Genomic DNA, 21,798 nt, shown 5'->3' on the forward strand with positions numbered 1-21,798 from the left:
TCATTGGTGAATCTGCCTTAGGTTTAATTCTGAAACTTATTTCAAGTAGAACATATGTCATGAAATATTATTTCCCCTGTACAAAAAAATGCCCTCTTGAAATATTTTATCTATATAATTTTTTTCAGATGTCTTTTTATTATCACTACCAAAATAGTATTGATCCAGAATTACCTCAAGATAAGATGGGTGGCCAATACATTAATTAAATGCTCTTAAATTGGGTGCTCTTCAGGTACTTTGTATTTCATATGCTATTAGCACTATCTAAGAGATACAGTGTTGATCTTAGATATTGTTATGCTTTAGTTTATAGGTAAAACTATATTGCCACTATTGTGTGTTATAAAACACATTGCTCTTCCGATTTTGCTGGCTGCTTTTGCCACATTAGAACCCACTGGATAGCATATGTATGACAATCTGGTGAAAAGTGGCATGAAAAGCAAGAACTATCACAGATAAGAAGGAAGAATAACACTCTTATCATTTAATGGTGACTCTTTGTACAAAGACCGAATGCGGCAACCATTTGTGGGCAGGACCAGAATGATGGCTGCCAGTCAAACAATGGTGGGTTGCTACCGGTTCATCCTGGATCGGGTGAATTGCTAGCGGCGGGAGGCTCCACCCACACACCCAGATGTCTCTGTGCATGCGAGTGCGTGAGCGCCCACGAGCGAACCAAAATTGAAACCCACTACTGCAGACAAACTGTTGTGTTTTGCTACTTTACCAAGTACTGTACAGCGCTTAGGGAATTTTCTGGACACTGCAGAAAGTTTCTGAAGCACTGAGAGTAAACTTGGTTAAGGCAGCAGAACAAAGCAGTTTTTCCCCAGGCCATATAGTAGTGACCCAAATGCATCCGCCATTTTGTGGATAAAATGGTGGCTGCTTCTGAAACCGTGGCATGAAGCTGCACAAAGAAGTAATTCATTTTAGTGCTCTGGATGGCCTCAGTGCTTTTCAAAAGGTGAGGAGGAGAGTGTTTGGCTTGATGGGGTAGGAATCAGACCTAAAGCCTGGGGCGGGGGACACCCGATGGGAGTGGGACCCAAGGGGCAGGAGGTGGAGCACAGAGTGTCTTGGAGAATGGAGGTGGTTTTCGGAGGCTAAGACAGATGGGCCTAGGCCTGTACTAGGCCTCCAAGGCCTACCTGACCCCCGAGGCACCCCATTTTTTACCTAAAGACCCTGGAGTTCATTTAATGACTCACTGGGGAGAGCAGGGATGGCGGAGTCATTAGGTGAGATTCTTCACCTAATGACCATTACAACATAGTGGGCAGGCTCCACTATGGTCGTATCTCAAGGACTACCTTACTACAATCCTATTGTTATTTATCTAGATTTATAATTAAACTGATGAGATTTAATTGTTTTACAGTAGTAATAGATCTATTACTAGTACTGTGGAATTGTCAATTACCGGTACACCCAAGGCTTCCATTGTAATGCACAACAATTGGATATACATCATTCAATCAGTTTAAATAACAATATCCTTGCAATTTCTTATATAGAAGACTAAAATTCATACAGTCATTAAAGAATAAATTCCAAAGGAGAAGGTCATTGCTTACCTACACTTTTCCAGATTAAAGCTTGAACAGAGATCTATGCTAGAAAAGGGACATACTAGGCACGAGAAGTGTTACATTAAATTAGTGGCACAGATTATAGTGGCAATACTGTGTTGGCATTATCATACATATTTCATGAGAAATAATGTTGTACATGAGTAGATTATTTTCAGAGACAAAGGGGAAGTAACATAATAAGTGAGCATGGGGGACAATTCTCATGTGGTACTTAAAGCAAAGATAGGGTTAGCAGACCTTGGCTTGTACTGCTGTGTGTAAAATCCATTGACAGCCAAGTCTTTGTATCTCTCTGCTGCCATTTAATTTTGGACTAGATTTCTGCAGAGCAAATAGGGAAAACCTACTGAATCAAATAAGGGAAACTTCTAATTTTTTAGAATAGAACCTGTAATTGTCAGAGTTCTTTCCATTCTTAACATTAGAAAAATTATAAGAAAATTGAAGCACAATATTTTTACCTTATACTTTAAAAGTTACATTTTATGTAAAAAGGTATTGGTTATAAATACAATATCAAAATCAATTATTTGGCCAGTTGATTTAGCATGCTGTTCTTCAGGGCAATATATATAATGGTAATTCATAGCATATTAATATATACTCCATTAATGCATTGCAAGGCCATTCTCACATGCTTAACCCAGGCAACTGCAAATCCAATTATTTTAGCAATGGTTTCACAGTACACACTCCTGACAAGAATTCTACTTGGGGAATACAGATACTCTATCTATAGATTATTGATACTGTAGGTTTTCAGATAACATTATTGAATCCTTGTTCCAGGAGTGTTGGCAAGCTTCATGAACTTGCTAGAGTCTTCTCATTGTTCAGAATGCAGAGTAATAAGCATGACTTTGTTAGGGATACTAGTCGGGGTATAGGAGGTGTATTCTCTGCTGTCTTCAGCCGTGAATTCTGTAACTGAGAGGCTTGCTTTTTCAGCTGCTTTATAAGTTTTATTGGAAGACTAGATATGTAAAATGTGTTTGATAGCTTGGTTTAGGTAAGCTCCTGGATGATTAAGTGTGTTTGCAGAAGTTACTGACTGGGCCAACAGTTCCCCTTTTGAACTTCTACAATACAACCTAAGTAGGTTATGGGAGCAGAACCTCAGTTTGTGTGTGTGTGTGTGAGAGAGAGAGATGAATTAGAGCATGAAATCTTGAGTCCAGAGTGAAGGGAAGCATCTGGCGGTCCTTAGTATGATATGCAGACACAACTCTTGTGAGAATAGAGTGATTTTTTTTACATGTGGTTGTCTTATTATTTAAGACAACAATCCACATTTGATTATGTTTTTATTTTTGATCCAATTACGCCCCCCCGTGGTCAGAAAAATAACACAACAAATCATTTTCTTCTTTAATTAGTAAATAGAAGTAGAAATTTGGACACAAAATGTAATGAAGCACAATTTATTAAAATAAATTTATTTTTAAATAAAAAGATTTTGGATTTCTTTTATCTTAAGAATAACCCTAGAATGTAAGTCTAAAAATAAAGAACAGAATGCATATTTGTAACAAGTCACCCCATTGCTTTATCTAAGCACATAGCAATATTTTTTTTTAATGAAAATGCAAAAATATATTTGCAATTGCTTTGACCAAGAAATGTATTATTCCTGTCATAATATGTTGTTCCAAGTTTGGAGGGTTCCCTCCCACACCAAATTTTTCGCCATGTTGATTGATAGGATATTGGTGTTTATTTTTCTACTATTTGTGCAATACTAATGTCTCATCTTTCTGAATTTCAGCCTACCCCATCCATCCCCCAATTTGGTACATCCAAAGCTGTCAGCATAGCCGGAAGTCCTAAAAACCTAACCTTTTAAAGAATGAAAGTAGAGATTATTGGCATGGCAAGCAATGTGTAAAATCTATAAAATTCTGACTAGTTCAGACATGGAGAAGAATGTGAGACATTTGTTAAGAAGACAATTTCTTTTGTGCCCAAATGTTCAGACCAAAGGCCCAACTAACTCAGCAATTTTCTTCCAAACTAGCAAATAATCACTAGTCGTAGTCTTCTCCTTCATGATGATATTTCTTTTAAAAATAACCCAATTCAATACCTTGGCTTACATATCAGTGCAATCAGATTGTATAAGTAAATGTGCATGATAATATATGATATATACCTACATGTATACAGCAGTGTTGCTTACTTTCTTACTTGCTAGTGCACATAAGCTTTCAGTGCAAGCTATGCTAGGCAAAGCAAAAGTTCTAGTTTGAATTCTGCATCCTAAGGGCACAAATGCCTATTTGTAGAATACAATTTGCTACTGAGTTCATGTAAGCATATACCGTTGGTGTACACCATATGCATTCAGTGGATGCACACCACTCATTCATTCTGCATTGGTGTAATGTTGCAGCTTGCTTGTAAAACAAGTGTCCAACTTGAAAATGCAGCCACATTCCTAAGTTTAAAAATTAGCTTCCTTCATGTGGAAGTAAGACAGAATGGCATGTTCTCAGCTTTACGTGGAGCTGAACACATTATGAGATAGGAATAGGAATAGTCCTGTATACGAAAGGAAAGTAACTCTTGTCTGCCTGCATTCCTCTAAACCAACAATGATGGCCTTTTTGCCAGCAGGAGCACTTTGGGCTGGGCTGAAATCCACAGATCTTCTTCTTTCTTTTTCTTCTTCTTCTTCATAATATTATGTCTTCTTTTCCCTTGGATTGGACTACTGCTGCTGTGGCTATTTTTGTCCCTTTGCTGCTGGCCACAAAAACAACAATGGCAACAGATGAAAATTCCAACAACGATGACAAGAACAGGTAACCCCATTAATACAGCAAGACAGATTGTGTTATAGATGCCCTCCTGATGTTTTAAGCAGATAAAAGACCAGATGGAATGAAAAAAATTACTGATCTGCTCCATGGCAACTTTTGCAGACTGGAAACAGGTCTGATAGAATATTAAAGTTTTTTCCTTGACCTGTGCCTCCTTCCTAGATGAGAACTCTTTGTGGATTTTGTCTTTGAAGTTATGCAAACGTCTTCAGTTTTTCAATCTCTGCAAAGGTAGAAGATGAAACATAAAAATGGGTCAAATGAGTAAGGGAAAATGTTTCAGTTAATGCACCTGCTGGTAAAGACAAAATATGTTGTGATCCAAACCTTAAGATAGGATATATAGCTTTTCCATATTATTCTCTCAATATTCCAATGAAGTAGGTTAGAAGAGATGGATCAAGATACTTACCCAGCCACCCTTGAATCCATGCTGCCTCCATTCAACATTCTAACCATATTATTATTAACGAAATGTTTGTGAGGATGATAGAAAAGTTGAACTGGAAGTTATAGGAAATACCCTCATAATTACACCACCATTAAATTCAGATTAAAATGTCACAGATCAGGCTATATTTTTCCACGATAATTGCTAAAAAATCTTCCTTTGCATGACATGGAATTATGAGAGAACTCTAATAACAGTGGCAGAATTACAAATCAGGAAAATCCTAATTCAAATATCATCCCTATATAAATTTAGGGCTACCTCAGCCATTTACTGCCACTCTACTTCAATTCCTCCATCTGCAATATGAGTCTAACAACACTGGTCTAAACCAGGGGTCCCCAACCTTTTGGACCTCAGGGACCACTAAATTCATAATTTTAAATCCCACAGACCATTAATATGATCTGCCTAATGATCAGCTGGGTGGGTGTGGCTAGGTGGTCATATGACTGGGTTGGCGTGGCCAACCCAATGTCACTCACTTCGAGGGGTGCCTCGAAATGGCAAAACAGCTGGCTCAGTTCAAATTGGATCCGGCCCAGGAGGCTCAGTAGACGCACCTCACTGAGGACTACGAGCATAGGAAGACCTGTGGGAGTGCAAGGTCAGGTACCGGTGCCTGGAGGCTCAGTGGGCTGAGATGGTCAGCCAGTTCCAGGCCATGAGGCAGTCCCACTGGAACAAGGCCCTCCGGCTCTTTGCCACCAGCGGCACTTCCCCCCAGCCTTTGCCCAAAGTCCCACACCAGGAGGCTGAAGCAGACCCCAAATCGGAATTTCTGCCCCTCTCTGCCCCTCACAAAGACCCCAAAGGGGGAGCAGCAACACAAATGTTCATTGCACATATCCGGCCCAGGGGCCGTAGTATGAGGACCCCTGATTTAGTGCAATATAAAAAATGCAAATAATTTTTCTGCGGACCACCAACATTTTCTCACGGACCACCAGTGGTCCACAGACCACCAGTTGGTGACTGCTGGTCTAAACTATCCTGAAATGTACATTGTTTGGTACAACCTGACATGATCAATAAAAGATAAATGGTAGGATTAAATAATCAGGCTGCTACTGATATGGCTACTGAGTTCATGTAAGTATATACCTTTTGTGTACACTGAAATAATATGCATTCAGTGGAGCTAAACCATCTCCTGTCTTTAGATCCTTTTAACACTGAAATAATATGCATTCAGATTCTGTAGATCTACTTTCAGCTGAAAGTAGATCTACAGAGACAATAAGCATTATCATTGGAAGAATTGAGTGTCTAGGTTGAGGGCAGATAATTCTGGAGAAAAATCTTTTAAGTGAAGGTTGAATGAAAAGTAGGGCCCCTTCCTCTATAATTCTGCTTTAAATAGTGACATTTTAGTAAATTAGTCTAGATCTATTCAATCAGGTCTTGCCAGACCATTCCATTTCAGGTGCCTATGAAGATATTTCTTCTATGTTTGGGAAAAGTGACATGATAAAGCCTGGACTATGTGGTAAGATTCAACTTTGCAAATGCCTTTTGGGTGTCTTTAGATGCAGCACCTTAAATTGTCATGCTGCAACAGAAGTTCCTTCTTGTGCTTCTGAACTCTTAATTGCTGTTTCAAGTAATAGATCTGGAACATGTGAAAAGGATCTGCTCAAACAGACAAAGTATAGAGTTTTTTCACGATGGTTTTAAGAAGTTCCTTCACTGTTAGCAGAAATGTGTGATTAATGGTGATGATTATGTGGAGAAGTAAATATAGGTAACGAAAGTGTTCTATTCAAAGATCATTTTCCTTTTTCATATATTAAACTATCTCTATTTAAAATAAAGTTGTGAAGGCATAGGCATTTCTTTTTATTTGGCCCTTGTTTGTCAATATCAAATCAATAGTCGATATCAATCTGGCACATCATCATCAGATCTACAGAGGTGAAAGACTGAAATGGATAGGTAAGCAGCTTGCATAAACATTAAGTAGTTTCAATTTACTCTTGAAAAAAAATCGGTTATGGAGGAACCATATTGAAATTGATGTTCTGTTGCTAGTTCATCAATTTTTCTTTTTAAAATGGCACTATGTTTAAAGATGGCAACTCTGGATTATTTCTAATTTTCAGAATGGCGCCACAAAACAGGCCTTGCTGCCATCTGAGATACTTCACCTACTTGTATCTAAGGTGATTCTAAAGCAAACTCCAGGATTTATTGATGATACTGATTGTGTCACCTTGTCAGCAAACAAGTCTCTGATTTTACTTATGTTTTTATCACCCCATTCAGGACACAAGAATATTTTCCCTCTAATCTTCATTGACAGTCCAACCACAGTGATGATGTCAGTATTGTGACAGATGATGATCTTCCTGATAGTCCAGCACCAGCTTATCAGAAACTTAGTTGTAATATTTATATAGGTATCATGGGTAGCGATACCTATATAAACCCACCAGAATTAAGATTTAAGCTTGCTAAAAATGAGCTAGTTTAGGATAGCAAGTCCATACTATTCTCAATGTTGACAGTTAAGGTGATAATCAAATGTTTTGTTAAAAGGATCTAAAGACAGGAGATGGTTTAGCTCTAGCTGGCAATCCATGAAGTGATGCCTGGTACAATTTAGAAAAGTGGTATCTTCCAGATAGTAGAAAGGAGCTGAGAAACAGTTGAAATCTGCTGTTCTTGAAGAAAATATCTAGGATACCTCAAGGTTAGTGGCATTATTGTTTGCCAAAGGAACAATAATTACTTCTATTGTGCTTTGTTTATTTCCCCTCAAACTATTAGCTGCATTGGAGATGCTCGAAATGAATAGGAGGAGGGGAATTACCATAATTACTCAGAGATGGCAGCTGTTCCATGATTTAATTCTTTTGGACATGCTTCATACAAGCCAGGCTGAAGTATGAAAGGAAGGTTTATTTGACTGTAATTCTTTATATAATATAACAAAAACTTGGCATGCAAGAGTAAAATGGGCCACAATTTACAATTTAGAAAAAGTGGGTTTCCTTTCTCAGGAGAATTGAAACTTCCTTGATTAATGTTTAATATATGCAATTCTACATGCTAGTAATTTGAGATGTGCAAAAAGGAAGGCAGAATAGGCTTGGAAATGATAAATTATGGAATAAGGGAAGCTTTCCCTTCTCTTCTCTTTTTAGAGTATGGTCTGACTTATAAGAAATAGGGAGCAATATACACCAGTGCTTCTTTATCCTCCCAACTGCAGCTGAACCTTAAAGCCACTAACTCCACAATACATTGGCGGATGTGATGACTCAAACTATGCTTCTAGAATCTTCTTGCTTTCAGCAGTCTTATTGCTTTTAAATTTAATTTATTTGCCTAGTCCTCTAAGAACAACATTTTATTCTGTCACCATTTCCATCCCCCCTTTTAAAAAGCAGAGTAAATCCTAAAAACTCTGCTGGAAAAGCACCTTCAAGAAGAGCAAAAACATGTATACTAATAGTTCTCAAGACAGTACTATGTACACCAGCTTCCCCTGCAAAATATACAGGATGGTTTTCTGTATGCTCAAGCTGAAAAAGTGCCTCCTCAAGCCTCAAATGAAAAACATTTGTATATGTCTGTAGTCTGTTGCTTACATGCTCTATAGTCATTGACCATGTGATCTGGAATTCTGGATACTAGCCCCGTACCTTTGGAGGACTTTAGTTTCTGTTATAGGACTCAGGCAGAATTGTGGAGAACAAAAGTGTTAAAAAAATAAAATGGTGTTTGCTCTGGTAAATCCCTAGCTATTGCTAGAAAAAAAATACAGGGATAAATAGATCACAGTTTAATCTAGTATACAGTGACCAGACGTCCCGCTTTTGGCGGGACAGTCCCGCTTTTTAATAATTTGTCCCGCGTCCTGCTGCAATTCCAAAAAGTCCTGATTTTTTTTTGTTTCACTCCCATTCTGAAAATGGGAGGTGGCAACGCAAGAGGAGGAGGCGGAGAAGGGGGAGTGGCGGAGAAGGGGGCGCGAGAGGGAGGAAAGACGCCGCTTGACTTCACCCGAGAGGAAGAGGAGAGCGGAGAGCCGAGGAGAGCCGAGCCTGCCTGGAAGAGCGGAGAAGCAGCAGCCGCTCCTCCTCCTTCAGGCAGGTGGCAAGACTCAGCGCGCATGCGCAGCCCCCCCGCCCCCCCCCATCAATGGTGTCCCGCTTTGCCATGGCTGAAATCTGGTCACTTTAATCTAGTAAGACTACTGCCATGTTATCAATAACAGTAAGTATGAATGATGATCCTTCCCCCAATTGCCATAATTGAAATTACAATATCTTACATACATAACAAAGAAAACAGCAAAAGCGCAAGCTCTGAAAAATATATGACAGACTGGGTATCCAAACTTTTCCATTTTTACTCAATCTATAATCTAGAAAAAGACAATATTTTTCCATAGTTTTACAAATACTACATTTGTGAAAATATTTATTTTGCTCTACTTTGGCATTTGTTTAAGAATTTATAAAATTGATCTTACACATAGTACATTTTGGCTATCATTTTGGTTTGATTCTTCTCCCCTCCTTAAAGAACACAATTTGAGGAGTCAAATGAGCAAATCAAGAATAAAAATTGTAGCACTTAGACTTACATACCGCTTCATAGTGCTTTTACAGCCCTCTCTAAGTGGTTTACAGTCATCATATTGCCCCCAACAATCTGCCCTCATATATATCTTCATATATATTTGCTTACTCAAAGGATTGTTTAATATTATTAGTAGAATACCTATAGCAATATGACTCCTTGTCAGATTTTTATATCAATAAAGATAAGATCAAATGCTGACATGAAACTTGATCCTCTTAACATTTGCTATAAATAGCAGAGTTTAATATTAATGAAAGATTAAATATCTAAGAATTTATTTGACAAAAATTATAAAGATATTTTTAGAAGTAACTATTCATAAATTTGCAAGAATATAGTAGTACTTCGCAACTAACAACAACAACAAAGTAGTAAACATGCCAAGATGGAGAAAACTGGAATTATCTTGGTCAAGTAGAACTTTTGGATTAAGAACTGCAAGAATACACCACTGTGACTTAACTTTTTGTTCCAAATAATTCCAATAAATATTGAAAACAATGTATTATTTGATTGACATAATCAAGCAATATACTAAAGAAATTCAGACAGGGTGATTGGTAGAAAAAGTGGTTTCCCTCAAGCCTCCTTATGCACATAACTTTCAACACCTGAACAGCTCCCATCTGAAATAAGTAAGAGGTTGCTTGCTGATGCAAAAATAACTGTATACAGTAAATCGGTGTTTAAAATGTCAGGCAATCCCTGCTCTGAATTTATATTTTCAAATAATACTATACCTGTATCCTCCTAGGGGATGTTCTCTTTCCATTTTCAGGACAGGCAAGACGGGTTCTTAAAATTCTGCAATGAGATTATTTATGTGCTCATAGTCTTTCTACTACCCAGTTGCTTGAAAAATAGGGTTGCCAGTTTTTATTTTAAAAAAATCTTAGTACTTTCAGACTATCCCCAAACAGCCTATATAAAATGTTTTTTTCCTGTACATCCTTTTTTGTTCTTTTAATTTGGGAGTGGCTTCCATTTTCTCATTTTGGCTAGTTTATTTGCTCATTAACCATTCTGACATTTTCTTGGACTTAATGGTATTTATACATTTGTATGTAAATTAGCCTCAGGGGACACTTCTATAATTGTTAGGGGTAAATACAGGGAGGAGGTCTAAAGTCAAGATGGCAGCCATAATTTTGTGATCTAAAACTCTGTCCATTTTTAGGAGTGTCACCTTGACTTTTTTGGTCCTTGCCCACCAAATGATTGCAGTTTTAAACCTGAGGGATCCTTATAGAATTCCCAAGCCTCCAAATATTTTGGAGAGCTTTGGCTGTCTTCACCAAACCATTTAACTATTCCTCTTATTTTTTTGACGTTTCTTTTCTTTTTTGTGTGAAGTACATTATAAACCATTTTACCTTGAGTAAATTCCTTAAACTGTAACTTTAAATTGAGTTTTTAACTTTAAAAATTGAAGTTAAATTGCACTAAATTATAAATCTAAGATTACACCAGGCATTAAGTTGGCTTAACTACTATAACTGGACTGTAAAGCATTGTTCAGATGTATCAAGTAAATAAATAGGTATTATTTATTTTCTCCTTTCAGAGGTAATTCACAGGCTAAACTGCTTTCTCTGTTTCTCAATAAGATCTGTTGTTCCCCCTTCTTTGTTTTTTATAGTCTGAGGAGTATAGATAACAAATCCCGCCCTTCGGGAAATCAGAATAGGTATTGAGATAGGCATCTGCCTAACAATATCGTTAGAAATAAATTATGAACCACATTAGACCTGTTCAGATATGAATTGTGCTTATTTCATCTCCTTCCTGCCTCAATGAAAAATCCTCAGGTCAAGGGCTAGGAAAAATAGGACTGTCCTACTTCTCTTTTGGTCCCCCTTGATCTTCTGAATCCTGCCTCCCCATTCCTCAAAACCCCACCCAGATAGCAGGAGGGCAAGCAGTAGAACTGCAACGTAAGCACATTCTTATACAGAGTGGAAGTCCGATTGACATACAATAGTAATATAGGGATGAGTATCACCTTGCAACCACACTCCACAGTTATAAATACTGTATATTTGTCAGTACAAAACAGACTGATGATGTATTTCCCACGTTAGTGCTTTAATACCATTTTGATGGGAAATACAGGATTTATTAACCCTGATAATTAAAGCAGACAAATATGGCCTTTGGCTTGCAAAGTGCTATATTCAACCTTTTAAGGGAATTGACAGTTCCAAAGTAGGTGTCACTATACCATATATGTGGGTTAGAAATGGTTTGGAGGTTTCTTTGGTTTCTGAACAACACTGTGGTCAGTCATATAGCTCCATGTGTTTTTCACTGTTTAGGATACAAATTTGATTAAAGCAGCTAATAAGCAACACAAAAACCACAACAAACCATTTTTTTAAAAATTCATTCTCGGAAGTTCCTTTAGGGACAATTGTTGGTGGCAATCAGGAGAGAGGGGAAGAGTCTAACATAGCCAATGTTAGCCTAAATCACTGGTCTGATCATCCTGTTCTGCAACTGGATGTTACTTGAGGTCATTAAGCATGACTATCTAAATAGACAAAGGAAGCCTCATCACAGCCAGTCAATACTACTCCCCCCCAATGCAGCTGGAAATCAAGGCATAGAGAACATGCGAGTTTCTTGAGGTTGCTCAGGAAGTTTTAGGCAAAGCCAAGAACGGAACCTCTTCCCGTTGTGTCTTGAATGTTTTCTTTGCCTGAAGCACAACAGCCTCCTTCTCTAACCTAAATCGCTTCTTCAGCTCATTCGGAAATGCCAAAGGAAAAATAAAGTGGGGGTAGAGAAGTCCTTATGTTATGATCTCTTGCCAAGACAAAACAAGTTTAGAAACTGTTGCTTAGAAGGGAAAGTTTGAACAATCATTCAAAGAATATGGAGAATGAGCATAGGGGCTTTTCATTCTGACTTCCTTCTAGTTATCCTTGTTCAGCCAAATGTTAGCTTTGTTCTATTTCTTTCCTCTCACCTGATACCTCACAGCCAAACATTTTTAAAATCTTTTTTAATTAAGGAAATATTCTGATCAGTATTTCTCACAGGTGGATCACAGCATGTATTTACTAACCTAGTTTACTGTAGATCTGATGTGTCAATCACTTTAGTAATGATCATGATTGCATTCTTTTCAATAAAAGAAAAAAAATGTAGAATTGTAATATACAGGTACAAATGTTTTTTTTATTCTGAATCTGTAAACAACTGCCCATAAACAGTAAATATTAATTTCGATTTGTTCCATGTAAATGATCATATTATTGGGTAATAGGGTAGAACCTTCTGAGACACATAAGTCAGCAACGTTCTAGCCACACCCTGAATAGAAGAAGTGAAACCTTGAAAAATTGCTCTCAAGAACCAACCCCTCCAGATCATCCAGAACAATACAATGAACTGTGATACTGAAAACCAATGAAAGATCTGGGGAAAAATAACAATTATATACTCCCCTCTCCTAATTTCCAGCATAACTCTTAAGTTAGCTCAAGCTGTCTCAGGAGTGTATCCAGGATGAAACTCTAATTGAAATGGCTCCAGATAATCAATTTCATATAAATGCATCTATAGCAGCAAAGCTACCAGGATAACCTTATCTAGAATGGAACATTTCAGATAGGTATAATTATAGAAGATTTCCATGTTCAGATACACTACTCCCCTCCACCAAAAAAGCCCTATAACGGACTACTTTAAATAGGCAAGACCACATTCTAAACTCAACTCTGTTCATTTACTTTAATCTAAGGCCAGATCAATCCGGCCAATTTTCCTTTTGATGGAAGGAAATCTTCTCATATAACCTGCATCCTCAATATTAAGCTGAAATTAATTCATATAAACCTTATCTAGAATGGAACAGTTTGTCAAAGTTAGTTCCCTATAATTTACCCCAGCAGTAGAATTCAAGTCAGGTGAATCCAGTCAACTTTGTTCGAAAAGTTTGATAAAAGTGCTCATATCAAGTCACTTATTTGTTCCTATTTCAATCCTGCAACGTTTTTATTTTCCATACTGTAGAATCATCAATCAACTTCTGAGTTGCATAGTCTTGTTATGCATAAAGAATTTAAAACACCATAAATAGTAAACAATCGGCAATATTACATAATAATGTATTTCTGTGCCAAAGAATATTTATTTTGTAATGCTGTTCATTGTTCGGCTGTTTTTGATACAGATGTTGCACAGTGTAGAAAATTAATGCCATGCTGTCACGTGCATATATAAGGAAGTGACTGTTTTCAGTGCATCTACTGCCATGAAGTAGGATTTCTCATGCATCTTAAAAAAATCCTTCCTAGTATATCCAACTTCTTATGTTCAAGAATTCCTCTTCTTGCAATCTAGCTTTCTACTTACCTGATTTTTGTACTAGTAACCTGAGAAACCAAGGTGCTGATTTAGGTGGAAGTTGGTATTTTAGGGTGACAATGATAGCTGCCAGCTATGTCCATGTTCAATGGAACAGGTAGGGAATTTTATTGCCCCAAATTGTTACATTTTGTTCCTAATACTCTAGTTTTTTCTTGGCCCAGAATTGTACAATGATCTAAGTTGTTTTATATGTTTGGCAAAATAAAATTACATAGCTTGCATAACTTAGCTCATGGAATTTGAGAACTTCCTGTTATCTGTTCCAAATATCTGCTACAATCTCCAAGCTGTGCCTCCTGAAAACTTACAATTTCCAATTTTTAAACTGCTCATGATGATTTATGTTGCAATCTTCTATATTTCCACTAACAGAGAGGTAAACTTTGTATGTGGGAATTCACTTGTGCCAGATGAAATGCAGGGCAGAGAATTGAATAAGCCCTGGCTTTAGTTAAACCCAGGTGTTGTCAAGTTTGAAGAAGTGATCTAGTCACATTAGTAAGATTTGAATATAACTAGATATGCCTGAATGATTTTTTTCACCCAACAGTAGATGTCTTCTGAGACCAATAAGCTGTCCTCAACCGTCCTATTTGAGCTTGTAGCTTTTCAATTTTTCTTAAATTGTGTTTATGGGTATTGTTTCTCACATAGAAATGATCAAATCTACACTATAACATTGAATTTACCAAGGTTTAGAAGGACCTTGCCTTGATTATGTTTTTGACCTTGGTGGGATTTGTATATTTTAGCTTTTTTTTAAATGTGTATTTAACCTATGAGCAGTCTGCAAAGGGTTTGATCTGCTTGATTTTCCTTTTAACTTCTTTTTTATTTATCTCATTTTAGAAAATTACCAAGCCAACTGGCATCCAAAGAATCTATTTATATAAAGGATGCATAACTGTGGTTGATCGTCTTTTAAATAGTCTGGCTTCAACTATAAATATTTTGTTTTTAAGAATTCCTTGTTTTAGATCTATTGGAATGTATCTAAATAGGGATGGGCAATAGGTGGTACCTGACCAAGTTTATGTAGTTTTTGCTTAATTTCAAAATCCTTGTAAGAAAATAGTTTAGATTTCTGATAAAAGTTGTTTGTTACTTTCTTGAACTGTAGTTTAGGAGGGAACAAGCTATTTGGGGGAAAAAAGTTTAAAAAAAAAAAAAAGGGGGGGGGTCCCAACCTATTTTTGGCTTTAACTCAGGCACTGAAATAATTTATATCAAGCATATCCAACAGTTTAGTGATAAGAAAAGTAAGGTCCTGCACTTTAGCAGGAAAAACCAAATGCACAGGTACAGAATAGGTAGTATCTGGCTCAACAGTTGTGCCTGTGAGAGGGTATCTGCTGGACCACTGCTTAATTATGAGCCAGCAGTGTGCTGCGGCTGTCAAAAGAGCCAATGCAGTCCTAGACTGCATCAACAGAGGGGTAATATCAAGATCATGAGAAGCAATAGAACCACTCTATAGTGCACTAGTGAAGCCACACAAAAAGGATACTGAGGGGCTAGAAAGCAGAAAAGCAACAAAGATGATAAAAGGTCAGGAGGCTAAACTGAATGAGGTATGGCTTAAAAAACTAGATAGGTCTAGCCTATCTAGGTACCACCTATTGCCCATCCCTATTTAGATACATCTAGCCTAATGAAGAGAAGGATTGGGTTACATATTGCTGTCTTCCAATACTTGAAGGGCTGTCACAGGGAAAAGGGCGTCAATTTATTCTCCAAAGCATGACAAGAAGCAATGGTTGGAAGCTCAGCAGAGGAAGACCTAAACTGGAATTAAGGAGACATTCCTTAACAGTGAGAACAATTATTCAGTGGAACAGCTTGATTCCTGAAAATGTGGGTGCTCTATCGGTGGAGAAAAAGACTGGATAACTATTTGTCCAGGATGAATAAGGTATCCTGCCTTGGGCAAGGGGTTGATTTAGAAGACTTCCAAGGTCCCTTCCAGGCCTATGATTCTATTTCTATTTTTCTATTTCTGTTGCTTCCTTCAGCCCATCAGAAGCTGAAAAAGTTTGCAACAGAAAAAAAAAGGCAGCCCATTCTGAATCTAAATAATTAACTGACCTCAAAAACAGCTACCAGTAAAAGTTGACAAAATACCACTTGCTTCAGAATCATGTTTAAACAATGGAAAACTGAAATACAGTGATACTTTCCCAAAGCTAATGTTTAATATTTATCTTTCAGAAAGGTGTTTTTATCATTGTTTTGTTGAAAAGGATTACAGCTTATACCCTTCAGTGAATTATTTGTCATGGCTGACTGCCATAAAGCAAACAAACTCTATAGCCAAGGCTCTAAGGGATAGACACTTGATCTTCTCTCTGCAAATTAGTAATCTACTTTATTAAGAATTAGCTTTAATGGCAGAAAACTATCCTAAACCTCTAGGTTATTGACCAATGTTTTCAACCACAGGTACAGAATGTGTGGATAATCTTTATGTTTCCAGCAGGGACAGGAATCAAGATGTTTTATAGAAAAGTATCCAGAAAACATGATCCCTTAATTCTACCGTGTTTCCCTGAAAATAAGACCCTGTCTTATATTTTTTTGAACCCTAACATAAGTGCTTGGCCTTATTGCCATGCGCTCAAAAGCCCGATTGGGCTTATTATCAGGGGATGTCTTATTTTGGGGAGAACAAGGTATGCGTAAGATTGTACCTGAATTCATACTTTAAAAAAGCACTGTAGGCAAGCCAGAATTTACAGTAGTGATACTTGGTGGGGGCAGATAATAACATCTTAGGAGATTGACTGAGCTAAAAGCAGAGTTAAGATCATAAACCTTATCAAAACAAAAAAATGCTTTCCAACTCCTTGTCTGTCATTCATAGAACCCTACAATCAATCAATTCGAGATAGCATGATTTCATTTCCAAATGCCTTTCTGAAGAGCCATTTGATTATTGTTCTCCAAAAATACAACAAGGAGGTGGTTTTGTTTTCTGGGGGGTTGGGGGTTGAGGGGAGAAACTGTTCAAAAGGAACATATTCTAATATAATCCAGGCTGACAGTACGTTTAGGTAAGCATGGACCAATAATGTACTACCTCCATTCATTTATACCAAGAGGAAAGTTTCCCCTTCCCTTCCCACTGATGTGAAAAGCAATAAAAATCTTTTGATGGAGCCCTTCCGTTGAACATCCCTGGAATATCTCAAACTAAACACTATTGGATTGGATTTCAGATGCCTTTTTAAACATTTAAGAACCCTTGAGCTGTCTTATGGCAGTAGCTATGAGGAAGAAATTAACCCTATGCCCTCTGCATCTTTTTCCAAATGAATGTTCTACACCTGAAGCTATTAGATCTACCAGGAAAAAGAAGGGGGGGGGGGAGAAGGGGAAATAGGAGCAGAAATCCGCATTTTTTCCTAATCACTTTTTTTGGTGCATGTTTAGTAGTTTGGCAGATGACAAAATGAGAGAGTTTCTCCCTATTCTTAATGGTAAAAAATAAACATTATCACTACTATTGCTCCTGTCAAATTAGCATCTGTATGTTAGTTATGATTATGAGAGGAAATAGAGACTAAGAAATCCAGTTATGAATTATTCATGTGAGCAAAACTGCGGAGCACTGCAGTTTCTTTCTAACTTAATATATAAGGCTGTGCTGGCAGCGGGGGTGGGGGGGAGGGTTTTTAAAAAAAGGTCAGAATAGTAGCCAGGCAACAACTACACAGTCGAAAACCTGCCCCTTTTTACATGCATTACACATAAACACAGGTGGAATTGTGGCCATGATCTTGACTTTTAAAAGAGAAGCTTCTAGGGTATATACTCTTGGAAAAAGAGTCAGAAGTTGGGCTTCATAGATGGCCTGCTTGAATAAATAGCAGGGAAATGCTATTCTTATACAACTTCCAACAAATTTCTGAATTAATTTCCAAACTATGCTGGGTCCTAATTTAAAATATGTATGTATTTAATGTTTATATAAAAATTGGTGCATCCAAGCCATGGATGCACAGAAAATAAATAACCAGCCCAATTCCCAGCATGGGGAAATTTGTTGGATTCTCAGATGATCAAGGAAACTTCAACATATTTCTTCTGAATTCTGCATCAGACTGGATAGTTTTCCCTCAGGAAAATCTGATGGGAACTGGGCAACACGATGAACAAACTGATGTAACAACAATTACAACCAAAGCATAGACCATCCTTTTCTCTATGCTTTAACACTTCTTCCTTCCAGGAATGTCTGCAGAGGAAGGGTAAAATATATCAAGGTGATAGCTACAATCATGAGATCAAAACTCCACCCATTTTTAAAAAGCAAATTTGGTGTATAATGATGGTTAAGGCATCAGGTTAGAAATTGGGAGACTGGGCGTTCTAGTTCCAGTTTAGGCCCAAAGCCAGTTGTGTGACTGGAGGCCAGATACATTCTATAAGCCCTAGAGAGGAGGCACTGGCAAATCACTTCTAAATTCCTGCCAAGAAAATTCAGAGACTTTTCCAGGAGTGAACCTGAAGGCATAAACATAATATATCCAAGGACACAGGTTGCAAAGTTCTACTTTGGCAAGTTCAGACCTAGAAGATCAGACATATGTACACTCAGTGTGCATGATTTGGATGTCTCTTCATCCTATTCACAATTGTCCAGTTCCTATTCAGTTTGTACATTTTTAGTTTCTAATCCTCAACAGCATCTCATATCTGTCTTGTTGCCACCAAAATGATTCTGAGTGGAGAATCTGTCACACCTTGCCCAGATTATCAGAGATAATTTGCATAATAATCTATTACAAATGCAGTGGTGATGAAACAAAAATAATGATGGTGTTTTTTCATTTATTGTAGGTTTACAAAGAAAATATGTTTCTAGATAAAATGGGGATTTAAGCAAATAAGGAAAGACAAACTGATATTGCCTAAAGTGTAGGATTAAAAAAGGACCAGTCTCACTTCCTAACCATGGAAAAACAATACAGTATTTTATTTTATATTTACATTTTTACCTTGTTTATTGTAGTCACCAAGACAAGCAGACTTTGTTTCAGGACTCCAGGAAAAGTCCTGGAAATGCTTGCTCTTTCTGGGCCTGGCACAGCCTGGCTAAGTGGACTGGGGTAAATCACTCTGCAGGGCACATTTGTTTTCACCCAGGAAATAGTCACAGATGGTCTTCTTTCCTGGTCCTAGCCTTGAGATTTTAATACCATTGTTTAAAGGTATATAACTTATCAAAGTCACAGGAACTACTTTGCTTAATAGCACTAACAGCTCACCTTGTCCAGCACTTGCTTTCCAAAAGCTGCTAAACAAGTGGCTGATAAAAGTCCAAAATTGGGGTGAAGGCAACAGTTATCTCTGCTCCCTAGCAAACTGCCTCTGTCCTTGGAGAGTGGCTTCTACCAGCTGCTAAAGTCGGGTTGGCAACGTTTTGGATTTTTTAAATGAAATCTACTTATGTCAGGGGATCATAGTGACATTGTTTGGTAATTAATTACAAGGAAAGTTACAAGATTTTCTCCTCGAGATTCGATAGCCAGTGAGAACTCTCTGCCACCGAGGGCGCGCGGGATTTCCGGGAACCCGAATCCAGCTGTGGGCAGCCGACTAGGCAGGCGAAACCCCAACCGATTCAGCCTTCCAAGCGGCTCGTCTGATCCGAATGCACAAATTGGGCACGGCCGACTTTTATAAAACCAATCAGTTAGCGTAAATAATGAATTGGGCAATCGGAGTTGTTTCCAAATAAGTACGTTTTAGGAGCGTCTCGCTAGACTCGTCAGTCGGAATGAACGGGGAGAAAGTGCCTAAGGGAGAAAACATGGGGGAAAGCCTGGTCTGTTTGAACCGGCTGGAGCCCAAATTAATACGGATTTTAGTTTAGTTTAAGTAGAGCAAAGGAAAGCGGACGAGAACTGAAAGCAAAACTTACCGGCGTCTCCATTTCTCCAGCCGGCTAACAATTTTCTAATCTTCCGGCAAAAAGCAGGGAGGGAAAGCTGCTCCGCACACGACGGCCACGGGAGCCTCCGCATTTCCGCGGGCTGTCAGCCGCCTGGGCCTCCACGCCCCTTTCTTTGGTCGTACCTGGGCGGGACCGGGGCTCCTGGGGCGACGCTTCCTCCCCTCCCGGCTCTGGAACCCGTCCCCGAACAGAGCACCGCCTTCCTCGTGCCTCGCGCAGGGTGGCGTCGCCGCCTTTCAGCCGACCAGGATGCCAGGCTCGTGTGCTTGCAATGTGCTTTGGCCTCCTGGCATCCGTTTCCCCATTACCCCACCGTCCCTCTCCGCAGCCCAGCTATGAAGGGGAAGGCAAGTCTCGTGTCCTTTTCGCCTTTGTAAAACAAGTCCTGAGGAGCGCGTCACAAAACGAAAGGCATCCCCCTTCCCCCAATAAAACTACCCTCATAAAAGGATGACTTCTGAAAAGGGAGTCAGGATTGAGTGTTTGAATGCAATGCGTTTGTATTTAGGTTCAAACGTGTAGAACTATCTTGAGTTTACAGATTTCGCAAAACTACATCGTGTGTACATGCACGCACAAATGGAGGTGTTAGATTCGGGCAATAACGAGGCAGGAGACCAGGATAGTGACAACAGCTCTTTACTATATGGTGAACCCAGCAACTCGGGCTGGGAAAAACCTCTCTTTAAATACAGTTTAGCCGGAGGCTTCAACCAATCAGCAACGTGCTTTTTTCCCGCCAAAACATTTAAAGATACATTACACTCCTTCCCTCCCAGAAAACACTTTACCCTTATTTACATGAGATTTACATATTATTTTTCAACGTAATCACGCAAGTAGACTGGGCGTCTCCTGACTCTTTCGGACCTGCGCAATTCATTCTCTGGGAGTGAGTCGAGCTGACCGGAGGGACCGTCCGTTCCTCTCAGCTCCTCCTCTAGGCCATCCGGCCCTGGATTATTTGCAGAGTCGTCCCTGCTGTTTTTTGACGGAACCTGTTGGCGTCGCTGGACCTCCTGGAAGTCAGATAAGTCCTGCGTTTGCCCCGGGTTTGAGTCAGCTGTGGATTCAAACATTGTATAGTCAGGGCCTGTTTCGTCTAATTCGGATTGTTCGGTTATGCGTTTCTTATTTGGTCTATGTGGCGCTTCCATACCCGGCCATCCTTTATCTCCACTAAATATGATTTGGGACCTGTTATTTCTAGGATTTTCCTGCTAACCAGGTCGGGCCTTCGCTATAGTTGTGTGCCCACACTCGCCTATTTCCATCCCTCTTGTTTTACCGAGTGCCCTTGTAACCGTCTGGTGTGTAGTTGGGTTTAAGCGGTCTAGTGGGCACCTGAGCTTCCGACCCATTAATAACTCTGCTGGGCTTCTGCCAGTTGTGACACAGGGGTTCTGTGTTGGACGGCCAGGAAGGTATCGATTTTGTTTGCCAGTCGCCTGGCCTGATTCTGGACAATGCCTCTTTTGCGCTCGAGCGAAGCGTTCTGCAAGGCCATTCGTCGCAGGGTGGAAAGGCGCCGAGAGGACATGCGGATGCCCTCTTCTGCCAAGTACCCCTCAAACTGGGTTGCCGTGGTGCGGGCGTTATCGGAGACTAACGTGTCGGGCAACCCATGGGTTACAAATAGGTGCCGTAGGACTGAGATCACAGCCTCGGCTGTCATGGATCTCATGAGAATGATTTCCAGCCATTTGGATTAGGCATCGACTACCACCAGAAAGGTTTGGCCGTGGAAGGGGCCGGAAAAATCGTTGTGGACCCTAGACCAGGGGCCCTGGGGTCTCTCCCATTCCCGAATCGGGGCCGTTGGGGGTAGCGGTCTGGACTCCTGGCAGGCCTGGCATTTCCCTACCCTCTCAGCAATTTCCGAGTCCATTAAGGGCCACCACACATAGCTTCTCGCTAGACCCTTCATCCTCACGATCCCTGGGTGACCTTCGTGAAGGAGATCCAATACCTTTTTCCTCAATTTCTCTGGGATCACCACTC

At 39.2% G+C, this 21,798-nt stretch overlaps 1 protein-coding gene across 2 annotated transcripts; it reads right to left on the reverse strand.

Moving 5' to 3' along the window:
• Positions 1-3,102: 3,102 nt before the first annotated feature.
• KIAA0040 (KIAA0040 ortholog) lies at positions 3,103-20,036 on the reverse strand. 2 transcript variants are annotated; one of them, XM_058178291.1, is made up of 3 exons: positions 19,765-20,036; positions 10,208-10,271; positions 3,103-4,646 (listed from the first exon to the last, which is right to left on the reverse strand). In XM_058178291.1, exon 3 carries the CDS (start codon positions 4,509-4,511, stop codon positions 4,185-4,187), a length of 327 nt encoding a protein of 108 aa, XP_058034274.1. In that variant the 5' UTR covers positions 4,512-4,646; positions 10,208-10,271; positions 19,765-20,036; the 3' UTR covers positions 3,103-4,184. The 2 variants fall into 2 exon arrangements, with proteins under 2 accessions (XP_058034274.1, XP_058034273.1); XM_058178290.1 differs by lacking the exon at positions 10,208-10,271 and having other exon boundaries at positions 19,765-20,035.
• Between the last annotated feature and the right edge of the window lie 1,762 nt (positions 20,037-21,798).

This window comes from Ahaetulla prasina, chromosome 3 (genome assembly GCF_028640845.1).
Source record: "Ahaetulla prasina isolate Xishuangbanna chromosome 3, ASM2864084v1, whole genome shotgun sequence".
NCBI classification, from domain to species: domain Eukaryota; kingdom Metazoa; phylum Chordata; class Lepidosauria; order Squamata; family Colubridae; genus Ahaetulla; species Ahaetulla prasina.